Source organism: Notechis scutatus, chromosome 1, assembly GCF_049901735.1.
Source record: "Notechis scutatus isolate UNSWTSFEM ecotype Mainland chromosome 1, rNotScu1.2, whole genome shotgun sequence".
NCBI classification, from domain to species: Eukaryota; Metazoa; Chordata; class Lepidosauria; order Squamata; family Elapidae; genus Notechis; species Notechis scutatus.
Genome location: NC_142009.1, coordinates 189594445 through 189606663, shown reverse-complemented (window position 1 = coordinate 189606663; position 12219 = coordinate 189594445). Strand labels below are relative to the sequence as shown.

At 36.2% G+C, this 12219-nt stretch overlaps 1 protein-coding gene across 2 annotated transcripts in view; it reads right to left on the bottom strand.

Annotated features, from left to right (window-relative positions):
- Nucleotides 1-2309: 2309 nt before the first annotated feature.
- LOC113418688 (neurabin-1-like) overlaps nt 2310-12219 on the bottom strand; it is a 58682-nt gene continuing 48772 nt past the window's right edge. The window contains exons 17-19 of one of the 2 annotated variants that reach the window (XM_026677702.2): nt 8568-8684; nt 5372-5560; nt 2310-3508 (exon numbers count right to left, since the gene is read on the bottom strand). In XM_026677702.2, the coding sequence (XP_026533487.2) occupies nt 3341-3508; nt 5372-5560; nt 8568-8684 (474 nt within the window). In that variant the 3' untranslated portion in view covers nt 2310-3340. The remainder of the gene's footprint in view (nt 3509-5371; nt 5561-8567; nt 8685-12219) is intronic. The other variant, XM_026677703.2, reaches the window with a different exon arrangement.

The window sequence follows — 12219 nt, the reverse complement described above, 5'->3', positions numbered from 1 at the left end:
AAGAATAATGGAAAGTCTAGAGATAGCAACTAAGGAATAGCCCTCTCAATTACAGTGCTTAGGGCCATAATCCTTAACACATTTTTACATTGGCGAAAGCCTTAAAACACGACAGTGCCAAGGTATAGATTTTAGATGATCAGGAAAATAGCAGACAAGAGCTACCTTTGTGTTGGGAAATTTTACATTTCCTCCATCATAAACTATAAATGTATTAAATCACAGGATAAGGGTATCCTTTCAACACTGGTAGATCAGTGCTGGTAGTTTTCAAACAAGCAACAGTACATAGTAAGCCTACATTATGGAATTAATCATTGTTGGAAGGAAACATTTTGTTACATGAATCATTAGTCAGGAGCTTGATAGCTGGTTTTGGCCCTTGAAAGTTAATTTTTCAAGCTCAGGTGTCCATTTGAATCGCAAGAAAATATGATCTGTGGTAAAGGACCAGAGAAAGATTGGATTAGTATTTTCTATCCTTGAATGAATTACGAATGTCAACAGCACTCAAGTAAGCCTATGGTCTGATAATCCAATAATGAAATTTATCTGCCACATGCCAGACTGAAAATGATACAAATAGGTTTAACAGACACCACTCGATTTGCATATAGGCCTTTGGGTGTATGTATATTTTGTCCTTACTGAAAAGAGATGGTATAGGGTGTTTGACAATTCATATTATTGAAAGTTTATAGAAAATAATTGTTTATGCTACAAAATGGATTTATTTGCTGTTATTTTGAAGTTTGATTTCTATTAACACAGTATTTAAAATAAACAAATTTATGGGAATTTCACACAACTAGATACAAAAATCAGTGTCCTCATAGTTGAAATGTAAAATGGAAAGCAATCACACTTTTTGTTTTTAGTTTAGTCTTGTACTATGAAAAGTTGGATTTGTAAGAAAAATGACACTAATTTTTGTAAAAAAATTAAATAAAGTTTGACTTTTTTTTAAAGGCCTACAGTGTATTGAATGGGTGATAGCTCCTGTTTCAAATGAATTTTAAATTCATTCTGGTTACAATAAATGTTTGTAGTCTACTTCTCTGAACATATGTGACTATGCACTGAAACATTTACATTTTGTCAAAGGTTCAGAGACAAGTTAAAAAGAAAATTTAAATCCGAAATCCGATCTCTCAATCCAGGTAGTGAACAGACTCTGAACACTCTGAAGTTTTTGTCATTTGAATTTTTTTATTGTCTGTCAGCTACCTAGACCAGGAGATCAAGTCAATGCAGTTAGTCAAAGCAAGGGTCATGTGTGATATTGTGTAATTTCAGACGTTTCCTGTGATTAACTGTGTCATAAACTACAGATAAGTTTATGAAAACAGCTCCTGTGATTAGACTCGATTGAAAGCCATCCCCTATATGCTGGACAACTTTTAAGTATCTGACTTGTGCAGGATTTCCCTGGTCAGAAACCTGCTTTTTGGGAAATAACAGGAAACATTCTGTTTATTAGAACTCTCATAGAGTTTAAAGAGATGGCAGGTGAGGAAAGTTTTACAAAAGTTCTTTGGATTTTTCGGTTCTTTCCCAGATTTCATAAATTCAATAACCTGGGCTTTCCTCCAGATCATTGGAGAATATACTTTTGAGGCCATACAAGTATTTAAAAGTGAAAACAACCATTGCTTATTAAAATTTCAATTTTTTAAAATTTGTTCAACACAAATATCATCCAATCCCATTCTTCATATCTTGTATTATTGTTTCTGGTTCTTCTCTATAAAAGGGGGAGGATAATAAACTGGCCTCCCGTTCCATCGGCCTTGGAAGCCTGCATTTGTTAAGTCTCCCCTTAACCCTGCCATTTAACAACAGCCGATGAGCTATTTGGTTTGCCATGAAGTTCTTATATTGATATGAATTTGTTGAATCATTATTCAGATGTTTCAAGTTTCCAGCACTTCTGACTATTCTTTGTCAAATCATTTGATTCCAGGGTGGCCTTCCATTTCTGCAAGGGGTGCCATATTATCACCAGCTTCAATTGTTTCTTCAGGAAATGGGTTTTCTTCACATTCTGGAATGGTTATTAAGATGAGGCATAATATCTGGAGTGAGTCTTGGTACAAAGTGAGTTCAGCACCCTCTAGGAATAGATTTTCTGGGCACATAGGTTACAGTTTTAACAAAAAGATTGTAATTTTCTGTGAAAAATGTGAAAAGCATATGTGAAAAATGAACCATAACTTCGGTTCTCTGAAACAGTAGGTTTTTTTAACAGTTTGCCTATTAGATTACACTGGGCAACATTCACAAGCATTAATAATGTTCAAAAATTCAGATTTTTCTTTTTTTGAACAAAATTTATTCCATTTTTCAAAAGTGTCATTCTAAGATAGCGTATTTTACAAAAGATTGTGCTGCTGCTCAATGGCAAATCAATTGTGATTTACACCATTCTGGAGAACAAATAATTATTCATGAAAACAAAGACATATTGAATTCTATAGTGTAAATATGTATAATGCAGAAACCTTCTGTTTAATTTAAATAGTGAGATAAGAATAAGTCTATCTGGAAAACGTAAATCTGGAAGACCAACAGCATGTAAAAATCATCAAAAATATAATTTGGTCCTCAAACATTTAAGTAGGAAAGGGTTATGCATTCTGATCTGATTAATCACAGGAACTATAAAAAACATTGTATCCAAAAGTATATAAAAGATAACTTTTGAAGTCATGCTTAACATATTCAAAACATAGAAAAACGTATTTTAGAAAATATTAACGAATTATATTATTACAATGCTTTGAAATTAAAATGAACTCTGAAAAATACAGATTGTAAACACTTCATTACATTAAATTAATTTTCTATTACTTCTTAAAACTTAATTTCTTTCTATACAATACTATGGGCAACAAACTATCTCCAACAGACCATAATGACCTGATAGCATCTGTTTACCATACCCCCATTATACTGGAATTTGTATCACATCTTGTATTTTAATAAATTGTCTATGCCATTTCCAAAGACACTTCAGGGAATTAGCCAGACACATATATACATATTCCTTGAAAAATAGTTAATTTAATATTGATTAGTACAAGTTAATAATCTAAATATAAAAACTGAAAATATTTTAATGCAACTGTATAAATGGGAAAGGACTATAGAAATCAGAGCTAAGCTAAGTCTGTCACTGTAAAACTATCATTTTCTTCCCCCCATAATTATACAGAAATATACAGTTGTTACACTTTCTCGAGTTGGATTCTTATCCAATAAAGACTGAAGCATTTATATTGGTACAGTTCTAGTTTAGCTTCAGCTATTCCAGAAGAAAGTAGTATGGTATCAAATCATGTTAGCAGTTTGATTCCACAGCAGTCACCAATTTGCCAGTTTTTCGCACTTCTTTCTCTTTCTTCTGAAACTTTTCTTTCTGCTTCTCCAGTTTTTCTTGTGTTTTTTTAATATCTTTAATTTTTTTCTTTATTGTTGATCGGTCATTTTGACTGGATACTCCTAAAGCCTTTAAAAGAGAAGGTATGTTGAGCAGAGCAGAATATGGTAAAAAGAGAGTCTTTTATTGTAGCATTAATTTTTATAAACAAAAAATTAAAATTTCAAATTTTAAAATATCTTCCCTGCAGCTACAGCAGAAATAAAAAAGGCCAATTTCTATGGCTTCCTCTACAGAAGCAATTGGCAACATTATTGAAAAGAAGTCATTAATATGTGGGGGATATCCAGTTCTTTAGTATCACTCTGGGCTAAATGGCAGGTATGTTAAACATTTGACTGGTGTCTGGAAGCTATCAGGTCCTGGATGGGGAATAACAGGCTCAGACCTAACCCAAACAGGCTGGAGGAGCTATCGATTTAGAAAGCCATGACTTGATGGGGCATCAGGGAGAGAAAACTCACAATCTTGGTGTACTTGACTCGTTGCTCTTGCTGGAAAGTGGAGGTCATGGCTTAGAAGACTTTTACCCAGTTTGGGTAAAAAGGGAATGGAATGGAATAACCTTACATGGAGTTACAGGCACCAGAAATGCTTGCTGTTGCTATTATTTTATATTATTATTTTGGTTTTAGCAAAAACAAAAAAACCCACCAATGTAGCAAACCTATTAACATTGTTTGTCATGATGATCTTTGAATCTTTATTGATTTCTTAAACTTTGTTCCAAGTTTAAGTCTGGAATCAACCAAATGTGTTTCAGTGTAACTAAAATGCATTGGACTATAACAAATATTTTCAGAATCTTTCTTCTAAAAACCGTTAGGTAGTTCTATAGAATCTAAAAATCAAACGACCAGTTCTAAACATGTATTTACACCTGAATTTACAGCTGCTTTTTTATTTTTTATTTTTTTTATTTACAGCTGCTTTTTTTTACCATGTACAGACTGCTGCAAATTCTGAGAAAGCTTTCAAAAATGTATTGTGGCAGAGGATTTTGAAAGGGAAAAATGGAATATCATTCAGAGAATATGTACTGGTAGGTAAATAGCTGTACCAAATGAAGTATAGCCACTAGAAAACAGTTAGATTCTAACCCCAGCTCAGTCATCAAGATCAATGGCTTACTCCAACAGCAATGTCTGAAATAACTTAACTTCACAGGATAATTATTAAAACAAAAAACAAAAAAACCCAAAACCCATTTATACCATGCTGTATTTCTTAAAAATTATAGATGAAATCATAGTAATGTTCTAAACGGATGTAATATAAATTTTCATCAGCAGATGGCAACCTCTGATAAGACTATAAACCCATTTTGGCGTTTTTCACACATTACATCATGCACTTACAATTCTCTTTCTCAACCCAAATAAAAACTTAAAATGAATTTGGATAGATTATAATCCTATACTGTTTAATAATGAATAATCCTCATTGAATGCAATGTGACTTGCTTCTGATAGTCTTGCCTTAGATTGTTTCCTATAATTTAGGAAGTAAATCCTAAAATGATTTCACAACATAATCCTAAACAATCTATTTCCTGAGAAAACCAACTGTGTCTAATTGGTATGTCTTCATTGCCTAGCAAGCATATGGATTTGCCTTTCTACGGAATGTACTATGTCATTTTTAATCATTTAAGGAAATATAACATTCAATGAAATATAACCTTGAAATATAACATTTCAATGTTGTTATTCTGTCATGGAAAGAATATGTAGAATCTAGAACAAACTTCAAATTAATGTTGTAAACCCTAGGTAGGAAGCAAGAGTTTAAATAGTACTGCGTTATTCTGTAAGTAAAAAGTCCATTTAATGCAATGCACTGTTCCACCCAGGATTTTCTAAATATAGCGAAAATAAAATTAATACCATTATCTTAAGCATAATACAAATTTACACAGAAACATCTGCTTACCTTCAACTTTTCACTGTCAAGTAGCATTAACTGTTGCCCATCAACATTCTTGGTGGTGAATTCCGAGATGTACTGCTCCATGTTCATTCCCATTAGCCAGTGGCAGACCTGTTGTGTAGTCCATTCAGAAATGGGCCTGTTGTGCCACTGGTTTTGTTTTCCAGTAGCTGAAGGTTCATCATCTATGGTCTGATTGAGTAAAATCAAATTAATTAATTTTCCCCAATAAACAATAGTTTAATTTTACTGATTTTAAAACTAGAAAATAATTAACATTTCTAGTGTTTTAAAACCTTTCAAAGCTTTCACAGTGGATTTAACATGAAGATTTTAAAACATACCTGTGTCAAAACAGGTTTAATCATTAGATCTCTGAAACCATTCCTTACATTGTTCTCCATATAAAATGTTAACATCTTTTGAATAGACGAGTCAGTTACTTTTTGGAAGTTAAATAACATTCCATGCTGTTTCTATGTGCGTAACAGCTCAAAGTGAGCACCATTAAGACAATGAACAAGCCTTGCCAAAACCCTGGCACTATTGTACTTACAGGAACAATTTGATAAATTACATTTGTTATGAACTAAACATTAATTAAAAATCCTTTAAGTTCTGGTTTTCTACGTACAGAATAATGATTGAAAAAACTATTATTGTTGGCAAAGCTTACTGGAATTTAAAGATGGACCAATTATAAAAAATAGAAGGAAAAAAGCTGAAATCTGAAACCATTTTTATATTGCTTTAGACATACAATTTCGGTTAATTCAGTGGATGGGCCAATGGAAGCAATTGTAATGCTTACTTATGTATACATAATTCTATGTTGGTTTTAATATATAATTAACTGCAAAGTATTCTTTTATTGGCAAATTGGTTTGTTTGCCCTAGTTTGCAGTATCTCATGAAGATATTGCTAAGGGAGCTACAGAGACCATGTTCTTTGTCACTATTACTACTTCTAGAAATATTAAAATTTCTTATCCAAAAATAAAGGTGTGGGTTTTCTAAAAAATGGATATAATCTTTGACTAAAGAAAATAATCTTAATCAATGCCATCTATTGAGCACAACACTGTCTATTCGCTATGCAGAAAAGTTTTACTTCAAAATGTTATTCCAATAATTTTTCTGAGATCAATTTCACCTGTCATTATAACCCAAATTACTTTACATATTTCTCCTATAGCAGATTACACCTCTAGCAAGTAGCTGATTATTTGATTGACTCATTTGATCCTAGAATTTCATCCTGTTTGCTAAAAACTGACAATCTACTATTTTTGTTTGCATGTTCTTTCTGGACCAAGATACGCTATTCATTTCAAATTCATGACGTAAGAGGAAGTCGAAAATGTCTCAAGTTTAAACTCAGTTAATGTATTAATCTCGGTGGCCCTACTCAGACTGAAGTATAAAATAGCTTGTGCATTGCATAAAGCCATAATATGAATTAGAATGAGTTAAAGCACAGCTTGAGTCAAATCACACAAGCTGGTATGTCTGGCCAACAAGAACCAGTTTCAGATACAGGTAGTCAGCTAGTACTGTAAACCAGCAGTCCCCAACCTTTGCAGCTTGGTGACCCGGCTGTGGGAGGGGGGGAGAAGAGAACTGGCCCATGTGAGTGGCGGACCGTGTCACGTGGGCATGCAGCCCTTGTGCATTGGCCCACCACTTGTGCAAGGGCTGCGCGTGTACAGCCCAGCCCATTGCTTATGTAGCCCAATTCCTAATAGGCCACGGTCAGGAAGTGAGCCACAGCCCAGGGGTTGGGGATCCTGCTGTAAACTTTAAAGTATTTTTATTCATTGTATTTAACATGTTGTAAAATGGGAGTTAAATGGCTGTGCCAATCCCATTTTAATTTTTTTGGCTACAGAACCATTATTCAGGAGTTCATTACCAAATTTGAATACGTATTGCAAAGTTGGAGAAGTTTGGAGACGATAAGCAGAGCACAAGCTGCAGATTGCCTTTTCCTACTTTAGTGTATCAAGCAAACCAGATAATCCAGTTTATTTCTTTTAAATAGGAAAGCCATAATTGTAAACAAAACATGGATGGAGCCATCATTCTCAATCAAAATCAACTCATGTTTCCAACAAAGAAAATAAACAGCCAAAAATAATTAAATTGCGTTTAAAATACAATATTCTTAAAATAACTGGAAGACACAGATACAGGAGAAGAATTTAAACTCCAAAATAAAATTCTTACAAAGAAGCCCCAAAAGCATAAAAACGGAAATTACTAGCAAAAACATTTTTTTAGAGTAAACTATATGCAGGCTATAAACCACATAAAGGACCTTTTAACACTGATCAGCAAATGCTGATCTTATCTTTTATCACAAATAAAAACAAAACAAAAGCCCTCATTTAATCCTGCATAATTTTGAAAGTTTTCCCACTTAAAAAAAAGGCTTCATAAAGATTCTAAAATAATTTCAATGGCTAGAATTATACCCTATAGTCCAAAGACTGAAGAAGCATCTTAGCATGGAAAATGGCACTTGAGAACTCTGTAGTTCTCTTAGAAATCCCATTACATGCAGTGGTGGGATTCAATTTTTTTTACTACCGGTTCTGTGGGTGTGGCTTGGTGGGTGTGGCAGGGGAAGGATACTGTAAAATCTCCAGTCAGAGGTGGCATTTGCCGGTTCTCCGAACTACTCAAAATTTCCGCTGCCGGTTCTCCAGAAATGGTCAGAATCTGATGGATGCCACCTCTGATTACATGCCACTCATACCAATCCTATCACCAGAATCCTTATGAAGTATACTGGATTCATCAGAGCTACTCAAAATCAATAAATCATAGATTTCGGTTGCCATTAAAAATGTTGTGCTTATTGGACCCATGTTTGGAAAGACAAATGGCTTTATCTTTTCACAGATATATTTATTTATAAATTATAGTAAATAATTATAAAATTATCACTTCATTTAAATATTTAAATTAAAATACCATTTATTATATTTGCAAATACATGTAACAAATTTATTTACAAAACTCCAAGGAAAATAATGATAATATTGACACAGAAAGAAAAGTAATGTATTGAACTTAAGTAGCAGACCAAAAACTGGCTGGATAACTAATGACTATTATTGTTATGTTATGCAAACTGAAATGACAAGGTGGTCTGAACTGTGACATGAACAACACACAGAGACACACTGAAACTCACCTCGTCTGAAGAGAAGGTTAAAGTGTGTGAACGCCCTGAAAGATTAGGCTCTGCCACTAACCCTGACAGATCACAACTTGGCTTGCTATGATATGAATCATCTATGAAAATTCTACTCTGCAAACAAGTGAAAATAATGTTTTGTTAACTTACCCCCTTGGAATAAATCACAAGGAGACAAAGTACCTTTTTTTAAAAGTAAAAATAAAAAAGCACCTACTTAACAATAGCATTAAGATATATATATTTATAAAGTTTTCTTAAGTTTTCGCGGGTATTTATATGTATGGTATTCAGCTTTGTTCGGGTATTTTATAATGACGTGGGAAAATACCCGAACAAAGCTGAATACCATACATACATACATACGTATATATATATTATATACACACACACACAATAATATTCATCACTTATACAATCATTTATGTATTACTTCCCAACATATAATATGTAAATATTGAGGTTTTATCAGTAGGAAGTAAGTCTTTTAGGAATACAAGGTTAGTGACAAAGTTATTCCTTGAGACCAGTGGTCATCTGAGATACAAAGTTATAAATGTTAATGGAAAACGGAGATTTCCACCAGCAGCATTAGCTACTGGCTATTTCCAATTATGCAAAGGAGAAGCTATTTTGCTGGTTGCCCCTTCCTGTTGCAGCCCTTTTATTTTAGAGTTTCCTTCCAATCCTCAGAAATTTATTTTTACTGGATTAATAAGAAGAAATGCACAAACCCTTTCTCCTGAAAATATTAATATCAACCAATAAGTACTTTGCTCAAATCTTATGGGAAATGTATTTTAGGATTTTGTCATCACCATCATATGGCTGTAGAGATACATTTCAAAACAGTTTGGATTAGAAATTTGAGTGTTGGTTTATTTAGCCAGAATAGTCACCCAAAAGGAAAAAAAGAAACAAAAATGCACAAGTCAAGTTTTTGTAGGAAAATTAAAGATCTCCTTAAAATAGGTGATTTGTATTATTATTAAATGTATAAGCCATTTGATTCTGGTAGTGATGCAGCTGCAGTGCGGCTTCTGGTCTGTGGTCGTGTCTCATCTTCTGTGTGGGTGTGAGTCTGATTTTTACGTGGAAGTGTGGTGGTGGCATCTTGTGTGGCCCTCGTGGGTGTGGGTCTGGTATCATTCTTCATGTTAGGTACTCGTCTGTTCATGAGGGCGGGTTTCCAAATGGCTGGTAGGCAGGAGGTGTCATCTCGTTTATTCATGCTGTGTGGGCGTTTTTCTATCTCTATGGCTTCTCTGATTATTCTGTTGTTGAAGTGTTCGGTTTTGGCGATAGGTCTGGTATTTTTAAAGTCAATCTCATGTCCTGTGGCTTTGAGGTGTTGGACCAGGGAAGAGGTCGGTTCTTCTTCACACAGTGCAAGTTCTTTTGTTGTGGTATCCTGGGTCCTGCATCTTCTTCACACAGAAGATGAGACACGACCACGGACCAGAAGGCGCACCGCAGCTGCATCACTACCCGCTTCAAACTCCTCCGACCCATACATGAAGCAAACTGACGCCCATCATGAAGATGCAGCACGACCACGAAGCCAAACAGCAGGATCACAGCTCACCAGATCAAATCCCCCAGCAACTAAGACTAACCTGAGCACAACCAAGCCCCCACCTGAACAGAACACACCCCCAGCCAATCAGAACACGGCCAACCCCCCCAACCAATCAGAACACAGCCAAACCCCCAACCAATGAGAACACACCCCCACCCAATCAGAACACAGCCAAGCCCCCACCCAATCAAGTCACACCCCACTAGCAGTTAAAAGGAAGAAGCAGCTGCAAGCTCACATTACTCTGAGAAGCACAGAGCCGAAGACACAAGCCTGAAGATGATGAATGATACTTCATCGAAACATTGCCTAGATACTTCCAATTTACGCAGGAGAAAACCTGAATAACCAAAGATCCACATACAAATACCCGCGAGAACCTCAGCAAACATGTATATATATATATATATATATATATATTCGTAGATTTTCACTGGTACAGGTATGCAGGTCTTGGCGTGTTTGGGTCTTTTCCCGTGTAAGATTGAGAGTATCTTGGCGACGTTTCGGCAAGGTCCCACTCGCCATCCTCAGGCTGGTGCTTTCGGCTTCGTGCCAGTGCAAGCAGTGTGTGATTGGAGCTGCCGTCTCTCTATATATACTGGTGGGGGGCGGGGGGGCTGGTGTGCTGGGCTGGTTGGCTGCGCTGCTGCCTCTTGATTGGTTGATGGAGTTGATGTTGGTATAATGGGCTCTGTGATGGCCTTGTGAGTTTGTTGTGGAGATATCCTGGATCTTGTGCTGTAATCTCCTGGTTTGTTTGTTTTGTGGTGATCTTTTTTCCATTAGCCTCTCGTGTTTTAACGGCTTGGGTAATGGGTTGTGTGATGGGCTTGCGAGTTCTTTTGTCGTGGTATCCTGAGTCCTGCATTGTAATCTCCTGGGTTGTTTGTGTTTTGATCTCTTTTCCATTAGCCTCCTGTGTAGTAATGGGTTGTGTGATGACCTTGTAAGACTTATTGCTGTGGTCTTGTGCTGTGATATCCTGGGTCATTTGCTGTGTTGTAACTTCTTGAGTTCTTGTGGTGTAATTTTCTGAGTTTTCTGATGTGATATCCTGAGCGGGTGGCTGTGATGTAGCATTCTGGGTTTTAGTCTGGCTTCGAGTTTGGGGTCTGGGTCTGTGTTCTTGGCATGTGTCAGGTTGTTTGGTTTTGCGGTTGGGGGTGCGACAGCTGCGAAGCAGCCGTGGTCTGTTTTCTGGATGGTGGTTGTCCTTTGTTTTTAGGATGGGCTTGGGCCTGGGTCTGATGAGGGGGATTGGTGATGGTGTCCCGTGTTGTTTTGGGTCTGGTGTTGGTTTTCGTGGCTGGGACTCGTTTGTTGGTGAGGGATAGCTTCCAGATGTCTAGTAGGCGGGAGGTATCGTCCCGTCTATTCATGTTATGGGGGTGTTTCTCTATCTCGATGGCTTCCCTGATTATTCTCTTGCTGGAGTGTTCAGTGTTGAATATTAATTTGGTTCCTTCAAAATTAATTTCATGTCCTGTGGCTTTAAGGTGCTGGAAGAGGGAGGAAGTATTTTCTTCTCTTCTGACTACATTTTTGTGTTCTGTGATGCGTGCATTTATTCTCCTATTGGTTTGTCCAATGTATGTGGCTGGGCAATTGTTGCATGGTATTTCATAAACTCCTTGGTTTTCTAGCTGGATCTTGTCTTTGGGGTTTCTTAGGATGTTGGCTATTTTTTGGTCAGTGCCGAAGGCTGTCCTGATATTGTGTTTGTGGAGAATTTTGCTGATTTTGTCTGTGGTGCCTTTGATGTAGGGGATGAGTGCGATACCGTTGTCTTGTTTTGTGTCTTGGTTTTTTTTGGGTATCTCTTTTTGGATTAGATTGGTGATAGTGTTTCTTTGGAATCCGTTGGAAATTAATACGTTAGTGAGGGTGTGTAGTTCTGTTCTCAGGTGGTCTTTGTCAGCTAGGCATTTGGTTCTGGAGATGAGGGTCTTGGCTTCGGAGTTGATCTGTGCAGGGTTGTGATGGGATTGTGCATTTAGGTAGTGGTTGGTGTGTGTTTTTTTCCAGTAGATGGTGTGTCCTAGGGAGCCATTTTGTAAATTAGGATGT